At 56.3% G+C, this 24481-nt stretch overlaps 3 protein-coding genes and 5 non-coding genes across 9 annotated transcripts in view; 7 read left to right on the top strand and 1 right to left on the bottom strand.

Annotated features, from left to right (window-relative positions):
• The first annotated feature begins 1958 nt into the window (after window positions 1-1958).
• Window positions 1959-5224, top strand: LOC106731988 (40-kDa huntingtin-associated protein-like). The gene has a single exon (XM_075941245.1). The coding sequence runs from the start codon at window positions 1997-1999 to the stop codon at window positions 3005-3007; it is 1011 nt and encodes a 336-aa protein (XP_075797360.1). The 5' UTR covers window positions 1959-1996; the 3' UTR covers window positions 3008-5224.
• A 574-nt stretch (window positions 5225-5798) lies between these two features.
• On the top strand, window positions 5799-21553 carry DKC1 (dyskerin pseudouridine synthase 1). Of its 2 annotated transcripts, XM_075941242.1 has the most exons (15): window positions 5801-5907; window positions 6611-6669; window positions 9952-10038; window positions 10871-10962; window positions 12260-12444; window positions 12813-12877; window positions 13812-13938; window positions 14434-14564; window positions 15392-15535; window positions 16150-16270; window positions 17558-17676; window positions 18655-18758; window positions 19303-19360; window positions 19994-20149; window positions 20569-21553. In XM_075941242.1, exons 1-15 carry the CDS (start codon window positions 5892-5894, stop codon window positions 20632-20634), a joined length of 1530 nt encoding a protein of 509 aa, XP_075797357.1. In that variant the 5' UTR covers window positions 5801-5891; the 3' UTR covers window positions 20635-21553. The 2 variants fall into 2 exon arrangements, with proteins under 2 accessions (XP_075797358.1, XP_075797357.1); XM_075941243.1 differs by lacking the exons at window positions 19303-19360; window positions 19994-20149; window positions 20569-21553 and having other exon boundaries at window positions 5799-5907; window positions 18655-18762.
• Window positions 14249-14324, top strand: LOC112545705 (small nucleolar RNA SNORD83). Its single transcript, XR_003089252.2, has one exon. It is a non-coding gene; the product is annotated as a small nucleolar RNA SNORD83 (small nucleolar RNA).
• Window positions 14607-14739, top strand: LOC112545706 (small nucleolar RNA SNORA36 family). Its single transcript, XR_003089254.2, has one exon. It is a non-coding gene; the product is annotated as a small nucleolar RNA SNORA36 family (small nucleolar RNA).
• LOC112545703 (small nucleolar RNA SNORD17) lies at window positions 16753-17001 on the top strand. Its single transcript, XR_003089250.2, has one exon. It is a non-coding gene; the product is annotated as a small nucleolar RNA SNORD17 (small nucleolar RNA).
• Window positions 18047-18122, top strand: LOC112545702 (small nucleolar RNA SNORD83). The gene has a single exon (XR_003089249.1). It is a non-coding gene; the product is annotated as a small nucleolar RNA SNORD83 (small nucleolar RNA).
• LOC112545708 (small nucleolar RNA SNORA56) lies at window positions 18994-19127 on the top strand. The gene has a single exon (XR_003089255.1). It is a non-coding gene; the product is annotated as a small nucleolar RNA SNORA56 (small nucleolar RNA).
• A 453-nt stretch (window positions 21554-22006) lies between the features above and the next one.
• Window positions 22007-24481, bottom strand: part of MPP1 (MAGUK p55 scaffold protein 1) — a 28519-nt gene continuing 26044 nt past the window's right edge. The window contains exons 11-12 of the mRNA XM_075941244.1: window positions 23800-23874; window positions 22007-23101 (exon numbers count right to left, since the gene is read on the bottom strand). Coding sequence (XP_075797359.1) covers window positions 22925-23101; window positions 23800-23874 — 252 coding nt within the window. The 3' untranslated portion in view covers window positions 22007-22924. The remainder of the gene's footprint in view (window positions 23102-23799; window positions 23875-24481) is intronic.

Genomic DNA, 24481 nt, shown 5'->3' on the forward strand with positions numbered 1-24481 from the left:
GCGCGGCGGTAGGAGGCGCTGGGGGGCAGGGTGCGGTGCCTGGGCGCGGCGGTAGGAGGCGCTGGGGGGCAGGGGCAGGGTGCGGGTGCCTGGGTGCGGCGGTAGGAGGCGCTGGGGGGCAGGGTGCGGTGCCTGGGCGCGGCGGTAGGAGGCGCTGGGGGGCAGGGTGCGGGTGCCTGGGTGCGGCGGTAGGAGGCGCTGGGGGGCAGGGTGCGGTGCCTGGGCGCGGCGGTAGGAGGCGCTGGGGGGCAGGGTGCGGTGCCTGGGCGCGGCGGTAGGAGGCGCTGGGGGGCAGGGTGCGGGTGCCTGGCGGTAGGAGGCGCTGGGGGGCAGGGTGCGGGTGCCTGGGCGCGGCGGTAGGAGGCGCTGGGGGGCAGGGGCAGGGGCAGGGTGCGGGTGCCTGGGCGCGGCGGTAGGAGGCGCTGGGGGGCAGGGTGCGGGTGCCTGGGTGCGGCGGTAGGAGGCGCTGGGGGGCAGGGGCAGGGTGCGGGTGCCTGGGCGCGGCGGTAGGAGGCGCTGGGGGGCAGGGGCAGGGTGCGGGTGCCTGGGCGCGGCGGTAGGAGGCGCTGGGGGGCAGGGGCAGGGTGCGGGTGCCTGGGCGCGGCGGTAGGAGGCGCTGGGGGGCAGGGGCAGGGTGCGGTGCCTGGGCGCGGCGGTAGGAGGCGCTGGGGGGCAGGGTGCGGGTGCCTGGGTGCGGCGGTAGGAGGCGCTGGGGGGCAGGGTGCGGGTGCCTGGGCGCGGCGGTAGGAGGCGCTGGGGGGCAGGGTGCGGGTGCCTGGGTGCGGCGGTAGGAGGCGCTGGGGGGCAGGGTGCGGGTGCCTGGGCGCGGCGGTAGGAGGCGCTGGGGGGCAGGGGCAGGGTGCGGGTGCCTGGGCGCGGCGGTAGGAGGCGCTGGGGGGCAGGGGCAGGGTGCGGTGCCTGGGCGCGGCGGTAGGAGGCGCTGGGGGGCAGGGTGCGGGTGCCTGGGTGCGGCGGTAGGAGGCGCTGGGGGGCAGGGTGCGGGTGCCTGGGCGCGGCGGTAGGAGGCGCTGGGGGGCAGGGTGCGGGTGCCTGGGCGCGGCGGTAGGAGGCGCTGGGGGGCAGGGGCAGGGGCAGGGTGCGGGTGCCTGGGCGCGGCGGTAGGAGGCGCTGGGGGGCAGGGGCAGGGGCAGGGTGCGGGTGCCTGGGCGCGGCGGTAGGAGGCGCTGGGGGGCAGGGGCAGGGGCAGGGTGCGGGTGCCTGGGCGCGGCGGTAGGAGGCGCTGGGGGGCAGGGTGCGGGTGCCTGGGCGCGGCGGTAGGAGGCGCTGGGGGGCAGGGTGCGGGTGCCTGGGCGCGGCGGTAGGAGGCGCTGGGGGGCAGGGTGCGGGTGCCTGGGCGCGGCGGTAGGAGGCGCTGGGGGGCAGGGTGCGGGTGCCTGGGCGCGGCGGTAGGAGGCGCTGGGGGGCAGGGGCAGGGTGCGGGTGCCTGGGTGCGGCGGTAGGAGGCGCTGGGGGGCAGGGTGCGGGTGCCTGGGCGCGGCGGTAGGAGGCGCTGGGGGGCAGGGGCAGGGGCAGGGTGCGGGTGCCTGGGCGCGGCGGTAGGAGGCGCTGGGGGGCAGGGGCAGGGTGCGGGTGCCTGGGTGCGGCGGTAGGAGGCGCTGGGGGGCAGGGTGCGGGTGCCTGGGCGCGGCGGTAGGAGGCGCTGGGGGGCAGGGTGTGGTGCCTGGGCGCGGCGGTAGGAGGCGCTGGGGGGCAGGGGCAGGGTGCGGGTGCCTGGGTGCGGCGGTAGGAGGCGCTGGGGGGCAGGGTGCGGGTGCCTGGGCGCGGCGGTAGGAGGCGCTGGGGGGCAGGGTGCGGTGCCTGGGCGCGGCGGTAGGAGGCGCTCGTGCTGGGGAGCGGGGCTGCAGCACTGGCCATACCGCGCGCCGCGCTCTAGCGCCCCCTGCTTTCGGCGCCCAGCCGGCCTTTCCCGGCAGGGCCCCGCCCCTTCCGCTGGCGCTCTGGCTGCGGCGTCACTTCCGGGGCGACTTCCGGCGGCATGGCGGCGGCGGGCGGCTCGGGCGCGGGCCCGGCGGCGGGCGGCCCCGGCTGGGACGGGGACTTCCTGGCGCGCTACCGGCTGGTGTCGGCCAAGCTGCGGCGGCGCTTCCTGCGGAAGCCGAACGTGTCGGAGGCGGCGGAGCAGTTCGCGGCGCTGGCGCGCGAGCTGCGGGCCCAGGACGCGCTGCCCTACGCCGCCTGGTGCCAGCTGGCCGTGGCGCGCTGCGCCCAGAGCCTCTTCCACGCGCCCGGCGAGGCGCAGGCGCTGAGCGAGGCCGCGCGCCTCTTCCTGCGCCAGGAGCGGGACCTGCGGCAGCGCCTGGGCCTGAGCGGCGGCTTCGCCGAGCACCTGCAGGCCGCGCACAGCTGCTTCGCCTTCGCCGCGCGCCTGCACCTGGAGCTGGGGCAGCCGGCGCTGGCGGCCGGGCTGTGCCTGGAGCTGGGCGCGGCGCTGCGGGACATGGAGCAGCCCGGCCAGGCCGCCCCGCAGTTCCAGCGCGCCGCCGAGCTGCTGGCGGCCGCCCAGCTGCCCCTGGAGGCCCTGCGCTGCCTGGGCGAGCTGGCCTCCTGCTTGCTGCTCAGCCGCGACTACGACGGGGCCCTGGCTGTGCTCACCCAGGCGCAGCTGCTGGCCCAGGCTGGGCCCAGCCCTCCCAGCGGCGCGTTCCTGGAGGTGTTGGTGCGCTGCGAGGTGTCGCGGGTGCTGCTGCTGCTGCTGCTCCAGCCACCGCCACCCAAGCTACTGCCGGAGCATGCCCAGACCCTGGAGAAGTACTGTTGGGAGGCCTTCGAGAGCGGGGCGGGGGCCGGGCAGCTCCCCCAGGCGGGGTACTTGCCTCCGGGCCTCTTCCTCCTGCTGCAGTCCGCTGTCATGGCCTGTCAGGAGAAGGACCTGGAGGCGCTCAAGGTGTTGCAAGCTGAGCTCTGGCCGCTGCTCAGCCCTGAGCAGAACCACCTGCTCCATCTAGTGCTGCAAGAGATGATCAGTCCTGCTGGTCAGGGGTCCTGAGTCCGTCCCCCCCCACACACATCCAGACTGGCTTCACTTGCTTGCTGCCACTTCCATAGGGAGTCTGTTTCCCACCTGAAAGAGAGGCCTGCCCCACCCACCCGCTTTTGCCTCAGTGGGACTCCTGAGTCCCCAAGTAGCATCACCAGCGGGATAGGCTTTGCCCACCTTCAGCTGCCATCACTATGGCATCTCTGTATTGTCTGCCATCTCCACAGACTAACTGCACCTTCACTGATCTGTTGCTATTTCCCTCATATAGCCCAAAACACTCACCAAACATCACCAGAGAAATTAACTTCATACACCTACAGCAATCATCCAGAGATTAGCCCACCTGGTTCCCCAGGGAAGTGGTCGTACCTTTCTGTTGCTAGCCACAGAGTCTAAGCCCTACTCAGCATCACTACCAGCATGACTCGTTTCATCCACCATGGTGTTCTGCTTCCCACAGCAGCCATACACAGGGTTGTTCCATTTTGGCCTGTCACCACTGTGCAGCCAGAGTTCACCTATCTCCCTGTGACCATCAGCATATAGGCAAGAATTATGTAATGCCACTTGAGACTATTTTCCCTTTGAGGCTGAGGAATGTGGATATGCCAACACTTCCTATGTACTACTTCTGGTTATAGAGAAATGTCCTTTTTCAGCCCCAGCACTTCTCCCATACTCCTCTCACTCACAGATTCAATATACCTATTGCAGGAGATGACCTGATCCATTAGAAACTGTGTGCTATCACAGCTCAAGTTCGTAAGAGGCAGGACTCTTGCCATATTTTATTAAGAGACTGCAAATGGCACTCATTTTCCAAACAGTCCCCAAATGCCAGGATTCAGCCTTCTAGTTTAAAAGTCTCACATTTGTAGATATAATGATTAGTGCATTTTTTCTGTATGTTTAAAAATTAGAGTAGTTTTAGGTATGTGAGCAAAAATACCATTTCTGTTTAAAGTGCTCATAATTCTTTCCATTTAAAAACTAAATGAGAAGCTAAAATTGTATTGTTATGTCCCTTCTGGTCCGGGTTCTGTTTCAGTGTTTCTGTTGCCTGAGATTTGTATTTTCTAACTACCTGGCTCTCCGTCCAAGCTCTTGCTCTGTTAATGTAATGCTGTAGATACATTGGTGTCTCTAGAAAACTATCTATCCTGAAGCCTTGTCATTCTTTAAACTATAATTCAGTAAATATTATAGTCTTAAACTGATTACTGTTCAATGTGTCACCAGCCACAACCTAGGAAATGTGGGGAGGAGTCCCTGCTTGTAGCTCATTAGCCTCACTACTTTGTTGGTTTCATTCAACAAGTAAGTAAAGGTGGGTGTGGAATGTGTTTAATTTTGGCATTGGCTACATATGCTATCTTGCTATTTATCAGGCCTGTTACAGCAGTTTAAAAGGAATGTATGGGTGTAGGGGGAACACTTACCCGTAACTTTGGTCCTCGGATATGCTTTTGCAACACTTGCTAAGGTGTGCATTCTAGGGGAGGGCAAAACTGATCTCTGTAAAGCACAATTAGTTTTTAACTCTTAACTTTTCTATTTTAATGATGAAGAGAATTAAAAATTGGATGGTAGACCCGGTCTGTGATCTAATGAACTAAATCTGGGCCTGGAAGCTGGTTCCACACTATTAACTCTAGTCTTGAACAAATCGTTTATTCTTTGTAGGTGTGCTTTCCTACTTGTATTTGCATTCCCATTTTACAAATCTCTGGTGCAAGTATAATGTTTGTATGGCATTTTCATGATGAAAAATGCAGAATAGCTCTGATAACTGCCCTGAGAAGAGCATGTTGCTGGCCATCTTCTGGAAAGAATGTTTTCCAGCAGAGGATCAACTTTAGTTGTGCTTTCCCTTTAACTGTATTTATGTATCCTAAAGAAACAATTTTGTTCTTTTTGCACACTGAATTCTTACACAAATTGAACCTTCTGGACTTCAAACTATGTGGCGTGCCTGGTCTTTTGTGTGAATAAAAGTGAGGCTGTTTGGAAGCTGCTTAAAAAAATACTTCAAGCCTTTCTCGTAGTAGGAAGTGGAGACAGAATGTCCCTGTAAAGTGCTGGAAATGGATGGGTATTTTGTGTGTGTGTTACTTTACGTGCACCTGTAAACTGATTTTTGCATATAAGAGTGAACTTTACACTAATGTTTTGAAATGGGCATATGCGCTGAGGTATGACTAATGAAGCATCTTTCTACTGGAACTCAGAATGGAGTTTCCTTTGTCTTGAAGCTGAGTTTGTGTTAGTCTCAAGCCTTGCAACAAAGTGCAGTACCAGAGAGCACGATACCAGGGATACAAATGTTAGAGAGCTACTCCTGTATCTTACACCTTTCAGATAAAATTGGGCAAGAACAATGTTGCAGCTGCCCTGCCGTTGTGGAAGACTCACCCACTGAACGAGGAATGTGTCCAGCAAAGGGGACAAAACAAGCTTAGTCCTAAGACAGTCATGCAAGCCTGGAAGCGGTTTGGAAGGGCTTTCCTGGCTGGATCCCTCCCGCTGGGTGGGGGCCCTGCCATGCTAGCGGGCCTCTGTGGAAGGCAAACCCCTCGGCACCGCGTTTACACGGCACAAGGGCCCGGCCCAGCGGTCGGAGCCCCGGGAAGGCGGGGTGCGCCTCTGCGGGGCCGGCTGCCCGCAGCTGTAACAGCTTCCGGGCGCCTGGATCCTGGCGGGGGCGGGCTGAGCCTCACGCGGGCCCGGCCCGATTCGTCACGTGGCGGGCCGGCAGCTCCTCCCCCTCCGGGCGCCTGAGCACGTGACGGGGCCGGGCCCGCGCGCGGTGCATCTCGGGACGGGGGCGGCCCGCCAGTCTCTCTGCGCGCGCGGTGGCGGCTGCACGCGGCTGGCGGGGCGAGCGGCGAAGATGGCGGACGGGGAAGGTGAGGGGCACGGGGGGCCTGGGCCTGTGTCGGGGCGGCGGGGGCCCGGCCGTTGGGCGGTGGCTCTGGGCCCCGGGGGTGGCGGGGACTGCGGGGGGGGGGGCTCGGGGGGGCGGGGACCGCGGGAGGATGGCTCGGGGGGGCGGGGGCTGCGGGGGGGGGGGGGCTCGGGGCCGCGGGGGGGTGGCTCGGGGGGGGGGCCCGGCCGCGGGGGGGTGGCTCGGGGCCGCGGGGGGGTGGCTCGGGGGGGGGGCGGGAGCCGCGGGGGGGTGGCTCGGGGCCGCGGGGGCGAGGGCCGCGGGGGGGGGCCCGGCCGTTGGGCGGTGGCTCGGGGGGGCGGGGGCCGCGGGGGGGTGGCTCGGGGCCGCGGGGGGGTGGCTCGGGGGGGGGGCGGGGGCCGCGGGGGGGTGGCTCGGGGCCGCGGGGGCGAGGGCCGCGGGGGGGGGCCCGGCCGTTGGGCGGTGGCTCGGGGGGGCGGGGGCCGCGGGGGGGTGGCTCGGGGCCGCGGGGGGGTGGCTCGGGGGGGGGGCGGGAGCCGCGGGGGGGTGGCTCGGGGCCGCGGGGGGGGGCCCGGCCGTTGGGCGGTGGCTCGGGGGGGCGGGGGCCGCGGGGGAGGGGGCCCGGCCGTTGGGCGGTGGCTCCAGGCCGCGGGGGGGTTTCCGCGCGGCGCCCCGGGCTGACCCCCCCGCTCTGTCCCGCGCAGGGGGCGCGCGGCGGCACAAGCGGAGGAAGGAGAAGTCTCTGGCGGACGCCGATGTCGCGGTGAGTCTCCGCGGGGCCGGCGGGCTCCTCGTGGCGCCCCTCCCCCCGCTGGCCTGCAGCCTGGCTCGGGCGTCGGCCTGACGGGCCGGGCGGCCGCTTTTGGGGGGGGGGGGTTAGAACCGTGTCTCGGGGCCATGTCTGGACTCTCGCCCTGCGGCCGCGGCCGCTCCACAATTGCCCGCTCCAGCTGCGCGGCCTTAGCTGAAGTCAGCACGCCACGTGGTGTCTTCCATGCATTGAGGTGCGAGGGGAGGGGGCTGATGCTCTCCTCATCCTGGTGCAGTGCCCCAGCCGAAGGGAGAGTGCTTAGAGACTGATTTAGCATATCTGAAGGATGCAATAAATAGAGCACATGTACTGAAGAAAAGCCCTAACCGTTTTAATAAGGGATGTAAAAGTGTATCTATGCGCACAGTTAACCAATAAGCCTGGGCTCATCAATTAATGCGCATGGTTACATGCAGGCTCCTTATATGCATGGGAAGCCGGCTTAACAGCCATCTCCCCATGTGCATCAGCTCCCAGGGAGCCACCTGCCGCCCTGTACACTAGGGCTGCATCTACACTGGCAAGTTTTTCCGCAGAAAAACTTGACAACTGTCTACACTGGTCACTTGAATTTGCGCAAGAACACTGACGATCTAATGTAAGATCGTCGGTGTTCTTGCACAAATACTATGCTGCTCCCGCTCGGGAAAAAGCCCTCTTGTGCAAATGCTTTTGCGTAGGACGGCCAGTGTAGACAGCTAAAAACTATTTTGCGCAAAAAAGCCCCGATAGCCCCAATTGCCATTTTCGCCTTCGCAAAACCGCGTCTAGATTGGCACGGACGCTTTTCTGCAAAAAGTACTTTTGCACAAAAGTGTCTGTGCCAATCTAGACGCTCTTTTCCGCAAATGCTTTTAATGGAAAAACTTTTCTGTTAAAAGCTTTTGCGGAAAATCATGCCAGTCTAGACGTAGCCTAGGGGTGGGCAATAATTTTTGAAGGGAGGCCCTTCCCAAAATTGTGGAAAGTGGTTGAGGGCCACATTCTTCCATAGTATTAATGGAGATGTGGGGTCTGGGATGGAGGTTGGGTGCAGAAGGGCGCTTGGGGTAAGGGTCTGGGATGCAGGAGGGAGACTGGAGTCTGGGAGGGAGTTGGGTGCCAGATATGGGAGGGGGTATAGGTGTAAGAGGGGGACAGAAGGCTTGGGTATGTTGGGGGAGAGGGGAGAGAGTTGGGGCAGGAAAGGGCTAGGGTGCCAGAAGCAGGGTATGGCTGAGAGACTTGTCAGCTGCCAAAGTAGCCTGCCTACCTGCAGAGCTTACAATGTTAGCCAGCCAGCCTGCCTGCCTGGCCATGTGCTTCATGGAGAACTGGGTCTAGGAGAGGGGGCGTGACTCTTCTTAGCTGCCTGTTGTTCTAACAAGCAGCTCGCATTGGCTGGTTTCTGCTAGAAACCAGCCAATGGAAATATACTGAGGGCAGGGCGGTTCTTAAAACTTTAAATGGAGCCCTGCAGCCTTGTTTCTGCATGGGGCAAGAAAGGGAGCCTGCCAGGGGCTCCCTGCTGCCTCTGCAGGTTGAATCTGGTGGCTTCGTGGGCCAGATTTTGCCCAGGACTGCCATACATGCAGGGAGCCTTCTCTCTTCACGTTTACACAATTACTTAAATTCATTTTAACAATGTTATTCACACTACAACAGAAAGTTGACTTAAGCTATGCAATTCTAGCTACCAGTTGGAGTCCGCATACCTTAGTTCCAGTTACCTTGAGGTCTTCTCTATGGGGGGCTGACAAGAGAAACTCTCCCATCCACTTCCCTTACTCTTCTCTTCCAGGTAAAGTAACAGGGTGAATTAGAATGGTGATCTGCGGTTGATTTGTCAGGTCTTCACTAGACCTACTAAATTGATCACCAGTTCATCAATCTCAGCGCATCCATCTGGGCTGTAGTGTAAATGTAGCTACAGTAACCTAAATGGTTGCCATTTTAGGCCTTCATTTGGAGGATGGAGGGGAAAGAAGCAGCAGGACGGAAGGCAGGGTAGTGTTGTTTCTTGCCTTGGTTTTGGTGTATGCTGTCCATGGGGACACAAGGACCTGAGGTGGGATAGTGTTATGTCGGAGAATGAAGACGTCTTTGTCCTGAATCAGCACCTCTCCTTGGTCCAATGACTCACTAAGTGCATAGACAAATAAAACTGGAGGGGGGGGGCTGTGAATGTCTGTCTACTAAACAGATATTAGCAGTTAATTCATGTAAATCTCTTGAGGCTAAAATAGCTGTTTAAGATCCAATGGAATGACATTTGTGCTACAACTGACTACAGGTTTAGCTGGTAGTAAGGAGGCAGAGAACCTTGTGCTTAGAATGAGTTTTTTTTTTTTTTTTTTTAAGAAAAGCTGTCCTAAATTGGGATTTAGGCTTTTTTTCCACCCCATTTGTTCTTCTCTAGAAGTCTAGAGAAACGTCTAGCATTTTTTCCTTTCAAATTGTGTGCATTCATTAAGACACGTGTGATTACCCATGTCTTTTTTTTGTTTTTAATTGGAGAAGTTCCTTAACTAAGACTGTCTCTGCTTTGCAAGCCTTACAGTGGCATGACTATACCACTGCAGCTATGCTGCTGTACGGTCTCCCATGTAACTGCTGTATGCCAGTGGGAACGTAATTAAACCACTCCCAGTGAACAGCAGTTGCTATGTTGGTAGGAGAGAAGCTCCTACCGAGGTACAGCTGTCCACACCTGTGCTTCCATTGGTGAAACTTATGCTGGCTTGGGTATGCTTCCTTTTACACCTCTGATTGATAAAAGTTCTAGTGCAGACATAATCTTAGTTTAGCTTTTGCTTTTTTTATAATGTGTTGAAAGAGATTCAGCCCCCATAGTGTTTTGGAGAATGGCCTCCTTTCTGTGGTGTTGATAATGGCACAGTCCCAGGGGTATGGAACTGAAACTTCACTAGCGTTTACATGAAAGAAGGGAGCAGACTGGGATAAGTATTCTGCATTCAAATGTGTAGCCATCCTTAGTACTTTTCCTTCCCATGGAGTTCTGAGGGGCCATGTTCCATTATGTCAAACTTTTTAGTTTTACCTGCTGTTGCAGCAATAACCTTTCTAGACAATGATCGTTTTGCAACAAGTTGATGGTGCTGTGGTTATGTTGCTTTGGAGTAGCTGTCATTGAAGGGAATTATGTAAGATATGCTCGCAATAACTTGTAAGAGAGAGATTAAAGATGCTTTGCATGTCAGCTCCATTTCTCTGATCTGTGATTTCTCTTCCCAGGAGATACAGCACACAGAAGAATTTTTCATCAAACCTGAATCCCGAGTGGCTCAGCTGGACACGTCTCAGTGGCCCTTGCTGCTGAAGGTAAGAGGATTACAGGATTGTGTTTGTGCACACGTGTAGATACAAACACACTACAGTAAACTTCCGGTAATCCGGCACCTTTAGGACCCAGGGTGTGCCAGATTATCAGATATGCCGAGGGGCAGCACTACGGGACCAACCCGGCAACACCCCAGCTGCTCTGCCCCAGGCGTCCCCAAGTCAGCCGCTGCTGAAACTGACCAGCGGCTGACTCGGGAAAGCCGGGGCAGAGCAGCTCCAATTGTCTGGCTGCCCGGAGCACTTCCGGGTTCCAGATGGTGCCGGGCCATTGGATGCCAGACCACTGGAATTTTACTGTACTACTTGTGTCACACGTGCCCCTTAGCCTGCCTACAAAGAAAATAGCCTGCTTAGAAACCAGGCTCTGTGACCCAAAGGTTGAAAAGCCCTTGTGCTCATTGTGTGCCTGATTTGGCTGCATATGAGCTTGGGGCTGCGTTATAACCATCCCGATAGTATTTTCTCTCATTTCTCTTTTTCTGCACAGGGATAATGTTGGCGTAAGTCTGGTGCTGTACACAGACTCCTTGGATTTGCTCTGTTTTGCAAAGCTCTGTTCAGCAGAGTTTTTAAGCTTCTTTGTGCAGGCTTGGCTTTCTTGCTGTGGAAAGCATTCTTGTGGCTACTACAGGTCTTGGTTTCTAGCGCTCTGCCACTTTGGGAGAGGCATTTTTAGTTACTCTGGCCTAGTTAAAATGATAATTATGTGATTGCAGATCTCCATGGTGATCAGAAATTCCTGGTAGAATGAGATGTTTCTATAAGACTTGGATATTTTTTATTTGCTGTACATTTTGTTTGGATTTTGTAGAACTTTGACAAGCTAAATGTGAGGACAACTCACTACACACCTCTCCCCTCTGGCTGCAATCCCCTGAAGAGAGACATTGCTGAATATGTTAGGTACGTTTTGTTGCTGAGAGTCGTAATTTCTGTCATGGTTTATACTCTCCCATCTTAAGTAGGTCTGGAAACAGTTACATTTTCTTCACTGTTGTTGGCTATTGAAAATTCCTTTTTAAATTTGCTTAGCAGACTTGTACGCTTCAATTTGTTCTAGATAGATTCTTTTGGGGGTAGATAGTGTCAGCAAACACTACACCTTGCCCTCCCCAGCATTGTTCACTTCCTGTCATGGTACGGTGGGTGTTGCTGAAGAGAAACACATGCCCTTCCACTGTGAAAGCATTAGTGGAGATGTTTTGCCAGGCTGGTGGGGTTTTCTCTGGTAGTGTTTGATGCAGTAAGGCCAAGATTTTTTTTAAAAAAATGAGTTAAATTTAAGTTGCTAAATAAAAGTCCTGTTTTAAGTGCTGAGCGGGTCACAGCTTCTGTAGACCTCAGTGAGAGCTGTTGATAGCTCAGCACTTCTGAAAATGCTCCATGTATCAGGGATGTTAAATTTCAAGTAACTGACTAATCGAATAATCGATGCAATTTGTATCAACTATTTGATTAGTCGATACGGTGCCTCTGCCTCTGAAGTGTAGCAACAGTGTACACTTTAGAGCTGTTGCTACACTTCAGGCACAAAAACGCCATGGGTACCCCAGTGTCAGGCTGCATGCGTGTTGCCTGGAGTCACCTGGGGACATCCCTGCTGATCCTGGGCTCCACAGGGTGCTGCTGCTTTGAAATGCTGCAAGGAGCCTGACACTAGACGTTTCAAAGCAGCAGCATTGTGTGGAGCCCAGGGTCTGGCCCCAGGCTCCATGTGGCACTGCCTCTTTGAAGTACCCCTTCCTCTCCCCCCACCTTGCTGCCTCTCTGATTTAGGCAGGAAGGCCTGGGGGAAGCAACTAGTCGACTAAGCACTTGTTAATTGGATAGTCAACTAGTCATTCATATCTCTACCACATATGAGGAGCTCTATCCTTGACAATGTTGGATGGGGAGGGATAGCTCAGTGGTTTGAGCATTGGCCTGCTAAACCCAGGATTGTGCGTTCACTCCTTGAGGGGCCATTTAGGGATCTGGGGCAAATCTGTCAGGGATGGTACGTGGTCCTGTCTGAGGGCAGGGGTGGGACTCTATGACCTCTCAAGGTCCCTCCCTTCCAGTTCTCTGAGAGAGATAGGTAGGATGTCGTTTTTATTGGCTGCAGAACATCTTTTTAGAAGCCAGGTGCCTTTGGTAAAATAATACAACCAGGATATCAAGTGGTATTGGTGAGTCTCATGTTCTGTGTACTGTGTTCTAGGACAGGTTTCATTAATCTTGACAAGCCATCCAACCCTTCCTCCCATGAGGTGGTTGCCTGGATCCGACGCATCCTCCGGGTTGAGAAGACAGGGCACAGTGGGACCCTTGACCCCAAGGTGACGGGGTGTCTGATTGTGTGCATCGAGCGAGCTACACGGCTGGTTAAGTCGCAACAGAGTGCAGGCATGTCACTTACTGCATTGGGATTGGTTCCTCTTAAGTGGCCAGCTGGAAGACTTGACAGCATTGTAAGGATGAGCAGGGACTTCCAGTTGCAGTCCTTCCAGGCCTCTAAAGCAGCCAAGGTTGCTGTCCACTGTGGCCAAATACAAGGGTGGGATGAACTGGAGAGCCTGACCTCAGACTAGTGTCTAGAAGCAAATCACTGGTTTCCTGATCTCTGCACTGTCACCCTTTTTAGCTGATCAGGTCACAGCACGTTCTGATTGACACACAAGTGGTTGCTCCGGTTGTTCAGGGCAAATACCACCATGGTGGGAACAGTAAAATGCAAGTGGCCGCTCCTGACTACTCTTCTGTCGTTCTTTCAGGCAAAGAGTATGTGGGAATTGTTCGGCTGCACAATGCTATTGAAAGCGAGATTCAGCTTTCCAGGGTAAGTCTGCATGCCTGAGCCCACGTTAGCAGGGCTCGACAGTTGCGAGTAGATCATAGCCCAGTACGGTGCCGCAGCGTGGTCTGCGCATGCGCATCGTGCTGAACCGCGCGGCTGGCGAGCACTGCACATTAGTGTCCTGCTGTGTTGTCATCAGTGTGCATTGGATACTTGGAGTGGGGCATTCTTAAAGAGCCCTTGAGGATTTCGCTGCAGTAGCGGTAAAAGAGTAAACTGCCCATTCTGCTGCATGACATCATGTTACTTAATCAGATATGTCATTCACACTGGTTCACTGTGTTTGCTGTCCGTGTATGGTAGGATTGTCCATACCAATTGCAAGTCTCCCTCGAGATCACAGACCTCGGTCCTTGAGATGTTTAGATACCTTTTGCAGGGCTGCGATTGCACATTTTAAAAAGCCCAGTGTCTTAAGTCTCCCCCTAGCAGGCATGCTGAGGTTGTGAAGTGAGGGTAAATCCATTCTCAGTCGTGTTGCACTGCCCTTCCTGCAGCATGTAGATTCCTGTTCCAGGGTCCCCATGCTGTGCAGCCTCCAAATACCCGCCAGCCTTTCAGTGTGCTGCTAGGAGCCACTGGTGTCTGGCCAGCTCTGTGGGAGCAGGGCGGAGCCCCTCTTCATAGGGGCTGTGTCAGCCAAGGTGAAGAAAGTTGTCTGATCACATGGTGCTGCCTTGTAAAGTAGCCTAATATACCTCTTCTCTGCCCCATTGGTAGCTGGGAAATTATTCCTATCTAGAGCTACGTGCAAGTGGCTCAGACGATCTTGCTGTAATGCAGTATGATCATGGGATGTGCAAGAGGGAAATGATTTCCCCACCAGCAGCAGGCTCGTGTCTAGATGTGCTGATGGGATGGTGTGGACTGTGTAAAGGTAATGGCTGCCAGTCGTCATCGTCTTCTTCTCCCCCAGGCAATAGAAACTCTGACCGGTGCCCTGTTTCAGCGACCTCCCCTCATTGCAGCCGTTAAGAGGCAGCTGAGAGTCCGAACCATCTACGAGAGCAAGCTGGTAGAATATGACCCCGAGAGGAGATTAGGTAAAACACCTTTATAGACACACTGGTAGCACTGCACAGCACTAGAGGGGGCAGAGGCAGTCATGTGCAGACACATCATGGGCCTGTTTTCAAATATGCTGATGTTCATGAGGCAATGTGATGGATGCCTCATTATTGTGGTGTCTGCTGATGACACAATCGCTCCAGTCTGTCACTTGCATGCAGGATGAGCTTCTTCCCAGTCTGGAGAGAGGCTCTGATCCTGCCAGTCCCTGCCCTCAGCAAGAGCTGAAATTGTCTTGCCTCTTTCCCTCATGCTAAAAGTTGCTAAGCGCCTGTTCCAGGAAGAGCCAAATGATGCGAAGTAGATGGCATTAGCACTCTGTGCGAAGATGACTTACATCTATCACCCAGAACTGATGGCTCACAGGAGGCACTGAACATGGTGTCAGTCACAGGGCTCGCTTGAATTCCTGCGGGCAAATGTGTTAAATTATGGTACCTCGTCTCTCCCCTCCCTGTATTGCATTTCAGGCATCTTCTGGGTGAGTTGTGAAGCTGGCACCTACATCCGGACGCTGTGTGTCCACCTGGGCCTGCTGCTGGGGGTTGGAGGCCAGATGCAAGAGCTCCGGCGGGTGCGCTCAGGGATCATGGGAGAGAAGGTAGGAGGCTATTTTGGAAGGCCCTTGCTGTTAGTGATCTATACCCAGAGTGTTGAGTTCAGTGCAGGGCTGCCCCCCTGTTCTGGTAATTAAACTTTGGGACAGTGAGTGGCTGGAGTCATGTCAAGATGATGGGAAGCTTTGCTTTCTGCCACTTCCGTGTCAGCCCACAAAACAACCACATGTTGAGAGCTCAACTGCTTTCTTGGTGCACTCTGGCTCTGGGCAGTTCAAGGTATCTCATGTAGGAAACCTCCTGGGATGCCGCTGTGCTGGGACTGGGAGAGGAGCCTCAGTGGACTTTCCAGCATGGGTGTGGACACACCTGGGGGTGGAGAAAGACTTCATTAGTGGAACAAGCTCTCTGCCCTCTCAATGGCGGGGAGGCTCTTGGAGCAGTCACTTTTCCTAGAAGCCACGATCTTAGCACCTTCTGCATCCTGCGTTCTGAGGTTTCTGGCAGGGTGCATTGTTTGTGCATGTGATCCGGGGCTCTAGGTAGCTCATTCTTTCACATGCTGATGTCATGTGTGGGAAGCTAAGCTCATTTATGGGTCAGGTCATGAGTGAGTTTGTGTGAAACATTCCACACAGGCGTGGCACAGTTGATAGTTTGTGATCAGGAGGGTCGCATGGCCAGCGGCAGAGAGACGTGGGAGTTTGCATTGTGTTTACCTGCCGCCGTCACGGTTCTTGCCAATTTTATCCTCGCCCCCTTTTGGAAACATTCCTCAGTTTTTCCTTCACTGTTCCAGCTATATTTTCTCAGTGTGACTTTAGCGGGTGGCTGGGCCAGAGGTTAAGGTAGTGAGCATGCATCTCCACAGGATCACATGGTGACGATGCACGACGTGCTGGATGCCCAGTGGCAGTATGACAACAACAAGGATGAGAGTTACCTGAGGAGGGTCATCTTCCCCCTGGAGAAGCTGCTGACTTCACACAAACGGCTGGTTATGAAGGACAGTGCGGTGAGTTCTCAAATGGCTTTGGAAAATGTCTGCAGGTGGCAGAGGGGGTGACACTAAAGCAGTGGTTCCCAAACTTTTCGGTATCACGCCCCCTTTTTGATTTTTGAGAAACCACAGACTCCCCCTCCCCCCAAAATAGCAACAACAACTTGTTGAGCCTAAAAAAACCAAACAAACTAACCAGCCAAAAAACAAAAATAGTAGCAAAACTTAGGGGGGACTGGGTTGCTTTGCAAACCTCCCCCCCCCCCCCCCCCCGAATTTCTGCACCCCCCAGTTTGGGAATCCATGCACTAAAGGATTTCGCTCTGACTTCACCGCTAGCTTGGCCAACGAGTAACAACATGGTGGTGCTGATCCGGATCCTCCTTGAGGATCTCTCTCGAGACAGTGTACAGGACTGAATGATAGGTGGTGCTGCAAGCCAGCACTGAGGAGCAGTGGCCCAGTCCTGGCACGAAAGGGACATGGAAAATATTATTTTATCATGTGTTGATCAATTGGCATTTGAAGTGGCTGAATAAATGTGCAGAGTTAATGTTGGGTGTTCCTTAAGGCCCAGTAACTTCACATTCTCAACCAGATTTTTCAGCCCTTCTCTTTCGCTGTTCCAGGTTAATGCCATCTGCTATGGTGCCAAGATCATGCTCCCTGGTGTTCTGCGGTATGAAGATGGCATTGAGATCAATCAGGAGATTGTCGTCATCACCACTAAAGGAGAGGCCATCTGCATGGGTAAGAAGAGGTCAATGTTCTTCCTCCTTGCACTAAAGCCAGCACACACTACAGCATCTTCAGAAGCTTATAACAAATATGGGTAGGCTTGAGCATTTCATGGATGGGGGGTGGCCTGTTTACGGTGGGAGGAAAAGCTGGCGGGTGGTCTCTATAGAACAGTGACCTGTTCCCTGTAGCATGAGAAGAGCATGGCTGAGAAACAATGGCCTATTTATAACTCTGGAGGCTGTTACAGAAACAGACTTTATTGCTCTGTAACATGATCAGAGTTCTTAGGCAAGGAAAGGGATCAGAAATGTTTTTTATCCGTTTGTATACAGTGGAATTGACATGTATCAATACTTAGCGGTAAAAGTCTCATCCTTCCAAGCCTAGCTCTATCCCGCCATGAAAACGCACAACCTAGTGAACATATTGGGGTTCTTAATTGACTTCCATTCACCCTTTTCCTATGCCCTGGGTGCTCAGGCGCATGGTATGTGAAGTGATGAAGAAGTTTATCCATTCTCTGAGTGCTGCTGCATTGTCCTCCCTGCAGCGCCTAGATTCCTGTTTTAGGGTCTTGGTGCTGTGCAGCCTCCAAGTACCCTCCAGCCTTTCAGTGTTCTACTGGGGGCTGCTGGAGGGGCTGTCTGGCTGTCTGCAGGAGCAGGACAGAGCCAGCAGAGGTGGAGACCCTCTGCATGGGGGCTCCATCTCAACCGAGACGAGAGATGCTCTCTGATCACATACCGTTGCCTGCGAACTCTCCTAACAAATCTAGATAAAGAAACGAAGCCTCATGGATGCTGACTGAATGGGTCTGTCCTGATGCCTTTTCATAACAGATACAGCAAAGCATTGTGTGGCTAGAAGTCCAGAGGTGCCACCCAGACTGGGTGCACACCTGTGTGTTTGCCTCACGTGTCTGTCCCGGTACCACTGCGTAGTGCTCGGTTCGCTTCTGGCTAGTCTGTGAACCTGCGGACAGTCCGGTGCTTTTATGGGGACGGAGCTACATAGGGGCTGAGGGGCCTGCTACAATCTTGGCTAGGAGATCTGAGCTTTCAGCTGAGGCAGGAAATGCTCACTTTCTGATCTAGAGGACCCTGGATTGCACTTTCACAATCTGGCAGGCAGTGGGTTACAAGTGGAAACCTGCTCCCAGTTGGAGTTGGGCAACCTTTAGGACGTCCGTCTTGGGAGTCTCCTCTGGTACCCGTCTCTGCGCCACTGTCACACTAAGCTGAGGAGACTTGCTCTTTATCCCGGAATGCTCACTCCCGTCATTGTCCATTGCTGCAGCTGTTGCCTTGATGACCACCGCAGTGATTTCCACCTGTGACCATGGCATCGTGGCAAAGATCAAGAGGGTGATCATGGAAAGAGACACTTACCCCCGCAAGTGGGGTCTTGGTCCCAAGGTGAGATGGAGGGTTGGGAGGCTGTGTGGTGTTGGAAATGGCATTCAGCTGTTGAGAAACTGGGTTCGAAGCAGCCTCTTACGAAGCTGCAGGTCCCAGATAAAGGCTTCCAGATAGTCTGGAAATGGTAGGGACAGTTTGTGTAAGCCCTCTGGTGCCAGAAAAATGGAAGAGGCTTGAGCAGCTTTGTTCCTGCTGTGAGGCTGTTGGGCTCTTCGGGCTACGTCTGCACAGCTGTAGCCTTGTCCAGGCCTGGGCTGTCTCAATTGGTTAAAAGTCTGGACCCAGTTGGCGCTGTAGACTGGATCTTGACCAGGCTAAGCCAGGATGTGACTGATGTTAGTCTGCACTGTTAACCCTTCCAGGAAAAGCCAAATGATGTCAACCAGATGGCACTAGCACTGTGTGCAAAGATGACTGACATCTATCACCCAGTACTGATGGCTTGTGGAGGGCCTAGGACATGCTCATGCCCCCCTCTTGAGAGGCTGACTTAGAGTCTAAGAATGCTCCAAGTGCACTAGTGGAAGGCGCCATTGAGATACAAAATACCATTATACCTAGTGCATCACGGCTGCGTTGCGGTCCGAAAGCCTGCTGAAAAGGGCTCCAGGAGCAGCCGCAATGCCACTCCCATAAGTCCATTTCCCCAGTTGCCTTATGCAGAGCTGGATCTGCAACAGGAGACGTGCTCCACTTTGCTTGCAGTTCCTTCTCATGCATTGATGCTTTTACAAGCAAAGTGGGGTGGGGAGTAAATTCATCTCTTCTGGAATAACCCTTAAGCAGAGTGGCAAATAGCAAAATGACACCAGCCAAGGAATAATGTGCCCGGAGCGGTCGGAGACTTCTTGAGAACACATTTCTCTCTTACCTGGTGATGGTTTCAGGGGACTCCTCCCACTAGAGATGAGTGTGGGGCTTTGAAGCTAGAATGTGGCCTTATCTCTCTCTCTCTCTCTCCCCCCCCCAAACCAGGCAAGTCAAAAGAAGATGATGATCCAGCAGGGCCTGCTGAACAAGCATGGCAAGCCCAATGACAGCACGCCAGATTCCTGGAAGAAGGAATATGTGGACTACAGGTAATGCCCAGTGCTCTAGAGATGTGCTTGAGTGGCAGGGCGGAGGGATGAACTGCATGCATCCAGTCTGCTCTGCTGTCTTAGGAGGCCACTTCCTTGAGGTCTCTTGCTGACTTCGAACAGAAGATGTGTCCTGGGGGTTGCGTATCGCGTGTTACGAGTGTGACAGTTGGGCAATACTGCACCTTATTCACCTTCCCTAGGAGCACTGCCCTGGAGGAAGAGCCATCCCAGGGAGCAGACAGTTATCCCTTTCTAGCTTGATACCTGTGGCTCTAGAGGGAGTCAGTCTGCCAAATTAAGCGGAAGGCTCTGCCTTTGTCCAGCACAGTTAGCTGCTGATGCTGGCTGCAGGCTTTCCATACAGCACCCGGTGCTGGGCAGCGCAGGGGGAGCTGTCCTGTGGAGTGTCATGTGGGTCGCAGCAAGAGGCTGAGGAATGTAGGTTGGTTTGCGGCAAGCACCTGGGAGGGAAGATAACCAGTCTGAGTGTGCAGGGTTGGTTGGCAGCGCACGCTTGACTCAGGAGTGTTCCTCCTTTCAGCGCTGCTGTAAAGAAAGAGACCGAAGCCCCAGCAGCAGTGGCCGAGAGGGCACCAAAAGTAAGTACTGTTGGCTCCTTCATGTGAGATCCATTGCTCACCTGCCTATTGCTGCTTGGCAGGCAGCCTGTGAACTATGCTTCGTGTTGCTTTGGGGGGAGGCAGAGTCAGCGTGGAGTCTCCTTAGATTTGTCCAGCAGAGTGACTCTCCTGAAATCCATAGTCGCCCATGGGGCTAGTTACACTGCTGGGCTTGGAGCCGTTGAGGGACAAGAGCCCAGGGCTGCGCTGCTGGAATTCCAGAGGCCATGGACCCCAGCCCCATCCTGATTTAAGCATTTCAGCCCAGCTGAAGAAGCCCAGGCAGCATGGGCCTCTTACCAGGGACGGCTTTGCCTGGGGCCAACCTTGGACCTGACTCTGGCCAGATGACACAGCAGAGGCTGGAGCCCTACATGAAATGATGCCAAAGGAAGGAACTTCTGGAGGCCTGGCAAAGCTATCCAAAGAGCATAGCCAGGTTCCAGAGGCTCGGGTCTCTCTTCACATGAGTGGTGAGGAGCTGGAGAGCACTACCAGGAATAGGGCTCGCTAGAATGGGGTCTCCAAGTTGTGTGGGTCTGTCATCTGCACTCATGACAGGCTGCTCTTGGGCTCAGGGAGCTGGTCTGACGCCAGCTTTGCTCTTCCCAGAGGAAGCGAGAGATGGAGAGTGAGAGCGAAGAGGCAGCAGTGGCTCCGTCCCCCACGCAATCAGAGGAGCAGAGCAGGAAGGAGAAGAAGAAGAAGAAGAAAGAGAAGAAGGCCAAAGAAGCTGCCGCTGGGAGTGGAGAGGAGCTAATGGAAGTGGTAGGTCCTGGAAGTGCAGCTGCACTGCATCCCTTCACACCCCTCCTGGTGATACTTACATATTCCAAGTCCTTCTCAGTTTGTCCATGTAGCTTGTTGCTCTCCCGGCAGCCTCAGCTGGCACCATTGTCTGGCCTGGGACTCCCGGGCAGGGTGTGGGAGGGGGTGTTGTCAGACTCCCCTGGTTTAATTGGCTAGGAATGATCTCAGCTGCCTGGCAGGGAGTGACACGTCTGCCTTGGACCGGGGGCCTGTTGGTACCTACCCAGCTTGGCTTGGGGCACCTCAGCTGGGGAAGGGGCAGCATGGTGGAGTGAGCCCCTGGAGGTAGCTAAGACTTCATTAGTCCTGGCGAGAGGTGTCACACTGAGCAGTGACACCATCCCGACCCCTCTTCCTGAGCAACATCTTCCCTGCAGGCCAGTGACACCAAGAAGAAGAAGAAAAAGAAGAAACAGAAGGAAGCTGAGGAGAGCTCCGAGTAACCAGCTGATCCCTCCAGCCAGACGGAAGCCGGAGCGGCCATAACAGGAGACTGCAGCTATCCCCCCCAGTGCAGGCATGCAGCCAGTGCAGGGAGCGGGCGAGGCCTCGGGCCTGCTGCTGCCAAGGGAAGCTTGTTTGTGTGGCTCAGCCAGCTCACCTGGGCCCCTCCTCACCCTGTTTTAAGGGTCGCTGGAAGGAGAGTGCACATGACCCCTGACTGCGCTGCTAAGCTGGGTGCCTCAGGGCATAGAAAAGGTTCTCGGAACCAGAAGCTTCTGCTAACATAGGCCCTCCTAGCCCCCACTGAGTCCAGCTACATCTGCCAGCCTTTCCCTGGCCAAGGGTCCAGGAGCCTTACTCTGACAGTCACAGTGTTCTTGCAGCTCAAGGAAGTGGCCTGGGCCACTTGCCCTCTTGGTGTGGCCTGTGGGGTCTGAACAAGCCCTTAGCTCTTTTAAAGTTGTTGTTCTTGGCTTGAGACCCGGCTGGCCAGGGCCTGGCCTCTCCCCCAGCGGGCAGGTGTTCCCGGTTCTGGTTTCCATTCGCTGGGTAGACTCAGCATTTGAGCATGAGGGTTCTCCCATTTTGTTTTAGTCTGGGCCCAAGGCTCCACTTGCTGTTTAACCAACCCCCTTTCCACCACTGCCTCAGCTTCCTTCCCCAGGGCTGGAGCTAGCAGCAGTGTGACCCTGGAGGCATGGCTGGCTCCAGCTGTGTGTGACCCTCCGAGGGAGGGGCCAGGCTGCTCTGCGCTCTGCAAATGCAATAGGCAGGAAAGGCCTAAACTGACAACTGGGTGTTGGCTCTTTCCCCTGCCCCTGCTAGGAGATGCAGGGGTGCTGAGCGCTGCTGGGGGGAGGGAGAAGTTGATTTTTATTTACTTTTTATATAAAAAAATAAACTATTTTCGAGCGGTGAGTCGGTGCTGTGCAGGGGCGACCCTGGCTTCCTGCTCGTGTGCTGCCTTTCCTGGAGGTGGCTGCTGCTGTGGTTTCTAGCAGGCACGGATGACGAGCCACTTGGACAAGCTGCTAACACTGGAGTCAGTTGGAGTTTTTTTGGGGCAAGTCTCTTTCCTGAGTCCCTGGGTGTGACCAGCCCACCCCTCTGTAGGGAAAGGGCTGACTTCTTGGGGGGGCAAGAGGACTCCTGTCCTGGGTGAAGACCTTGCTTGTCTGGGTGTGTAGCCTGCAGGGATTTGCTGCACTGCTGAGGCCAGATTGGCACTGTCCTGCTGTGTTGTGCAGGGGCCTCATGCAGGGCTGCGAGGGGGTGTCTCCAGGGAAGAGAGTGCCTGGCTGCTGTTCAGCCAGCTGCTAGGGCAGCAGGGCCCTGAATGGCGGTTGCAGTGAGCACCATAAAACCAAGGCACTGGTTTGATATTTTTATTGCTACATGGTGTTTCCCTGCAGTGGACTAGAACAAAGGTCCCTATTGCACATTGTCAGGTTTTTTGGCATCCTTAAAAATTGCACAAGACTTCAGCCATGTTCCCTCATTCCCCCTCCCTCCCTGCTACTGAAACATGCACATACAGTCCTGTGCTAGATGTGGATTATGGGTTGAAGAACCAGTGCTGCATGTAGCTGGAGGCCACCTGGGACAGGCCTTGGCCAGCTACTTGTGAGCACGGGCAGCCCCACCGTTGGAAGGGTGGACACAGTAAATGTGCCTAGATGCGCTCTGCATAGATGCTATGGCATGCAAGGGGGAGGTGACTGGCTCCAAGGGGCGAAGTGACAACTCCACCAGCCACTCAGGAATGCCCCATCCAGCCCCGGGGTGACCAGTTCAGTTAGGAAACAGTCCTTCGGCTTGAGAAAACCCTTGGGGTAGCACTGAGCCTGAAGCAACAGCAGTGGGAGAGCCAGCCTGCCTCTGGGCCGCAGGGGTGTTGCAGCTGAAGCCTAGTAGCTGGCAAGTGCTGCATTCTGCAGCTGGCTAAAGCGGGGGGTGGGGGGAGCTCATGGGGGTCCTTGCAGGGTTCCTTTCAGCAGGCCCCTCTTCTCCCTCAGCCCCATGGCCAGGAGGGTGCCAGATGGCCCAAGTGTAACAAGGGGGCAGACCCTAGAAAAAAAGGATTTCTCCCTCTGCCATGCCAGGGAGAAGGCACCACCTGATGCATGGGGCCTGGGCTTGGAGCTCCCTGCATTCTTACCCTACACACACGAGCCTGTACCCAGAGAAGGGGAACAGGAAGGGGGGGGGGGGGTCAAGCTGTCAAGTAGTTTCCCACCATCCCATGCTGCAGGATGGGGGTGTGGGGGGCTGCCAGGGCTAGACACTGGCTCAGTAGACCCAGGAGACAGGCACCCATTGGGGGGAGCTGCAGGCCTGGTCAAAGGCTTCTTGGAGCAGCTTGAGGCTCTCCTCCACGCCGTTGTTGACCAGGGCGAGGTCGAAGTAGTGTGCGTAGCGGCTGCGGATGCTCTCCGACTCCTTGTGCAGCTGCTGCAAGGCCTCCGACTGCAACACAGGGGAGAAGCCCAGGAGGCGGGTTGGAGAGCACCCTGCACTGGCCCAGGCAGTGTTATACCGGTGAGCACCCCCAGGGCACTTGGGACCAGCTGTGCCTCTTCCCTACAGCCCTAGGCCATGGTGGAGAAAGGCAGCCCCCCCTTCCTGGCTGTGGAGTCCCCCTCAGCAAGGAGGTTAGCCCCAGGCAGTTCCCTGGGGAGGCAAACTCTTCCTCAGCCTCCCTCTGGAGCAGAGCCCGGAGGCCGGCTGCCGGGCAGCCACGTGAGCTGTGGGAAGCCCTTCCCCTCTGGTTTGTGCAGTGAGCAGAGCAGGCTCCGGGCGGCTGGGGTGCTCAGCTCTGTTCACAGCCCCAGCAGAATTCTCTGTCCCCCCTCCGGGGAGCTGGGGGTCCCCGGTGCAGCACCCATAGCTCCTCCAGCCCGGCCTGCCTCACGGCTCGCCTGTTTCCCAGCCCCATGAGCTCACTGGGGCAAGGCTGGGCTGTGGCAGCCTGAGGGAATCAGCAGCTGGGGCCCTGCTGCGAGGTCTGGCTCTCACCCCTCCCCTTGGCTTACCAAGCGGTTCAGTGACGGCCAAAGCAAGATAAACATGCAGCTCAGCCCAGCCTTGCTCCACACTGGCACCTGCTGCGGGTGCGCAGGGGTAGCGGTGCTGGAGCCAGCTGGGCCCCTCCACCGAGCTCTCACCTGATCGGCCTGGTCCGGCGGCGCGATGAAGACGATGAACGGCGCCAGTTCTGCCGTGCGAACAATCTTCAGGGTCTGCGGGTGGGGGCAGGGAGGAGGAAACAGGTGCCGTCACCCAGCAGCCCTGGCAGCACAGCTCTGAGGAGCAGGGGGCCCGTCCCCGCTGGAGGCCAGGAGCCCTGAACATCACACCCAGGCGGCACCAGGGCCACGTCACAGCCCCCGCTGGCCACAGAGAGGCTCAGGGCCTGACAGTGTCAAGTCACTCCTGACTGCAGCCGTCCCAGGAGCTGCCGGGGCACAGCCGCTGCTCCGCTACCGAGACAGGGCTTATCGGAAATGGCAATGCCTTGCGGCCAGCCGCTGGCCACCTCCATGGACCCTCTCGGCCCACAGGACCAGCCTCAGGCACCCACCGAATGCCCTTCGCCGCTACGGGCCGGGCTGGGCAGCGCTGGCTGAGGGGAGAGGTTTGCGCCTCTGCCCCAACATGGCTACGCGAAGCCACCGACTCGCCTGCCCTGGAGAGGGGTTTGCCAATCCCGGGGCATCTTTGCCACTGGCTTCTCTGTCCCGGCTGCCTGCGTGGCAGGGCGGGGGCTCAGCAGGGGCTTCGCTGAGGGCCGTGGCTGGCAGGGGCGCACCTCAGTGGGTCTCATCCGTAGGGTCATTTCCCGCCCTC

This window comes from Pelodiscus sinensis, chromosome 13, assembly GCF_049634645.1.
Source record: "Pelodiscus sinensis isolate JC-2024 chromosome 13, ASM4963464v1, whole genome shotgun sequence".
Lineage (NCBI taxonomy): Eukaryota > Metazoa > Chordata > Testudines > Trionychidae > Pelodiscus > Pelodiscus sinensis.

Bases quoted from the DNA above. Each gene is read 5' to 3' on its own strand.
- LOC106731988 (XM_075941245.1), top strand. From the start codon at position 1,997: ATGGCGGCGGCGGGCGGCTCGGGCGCGGGCCCGGCGGCGGGCGGCCCC.
- DKC1 (XM_075941242.1), top strand. The intron at 6,670-9,951 runs GTGAGTCTCCGC...TTCTCTTCCCAG, and splicing joins TGGCGGACGCCGATGTCGCG to GAGATACAGCACACAGAAGA. The intron at 19,361-19,993 runs GTAAGTACTGTT...TGCTCTTCCCAG, and splicing joins TGGCCGAGAGGGCACCAAAA to AGGAAGCGAGAGATGGAGAG.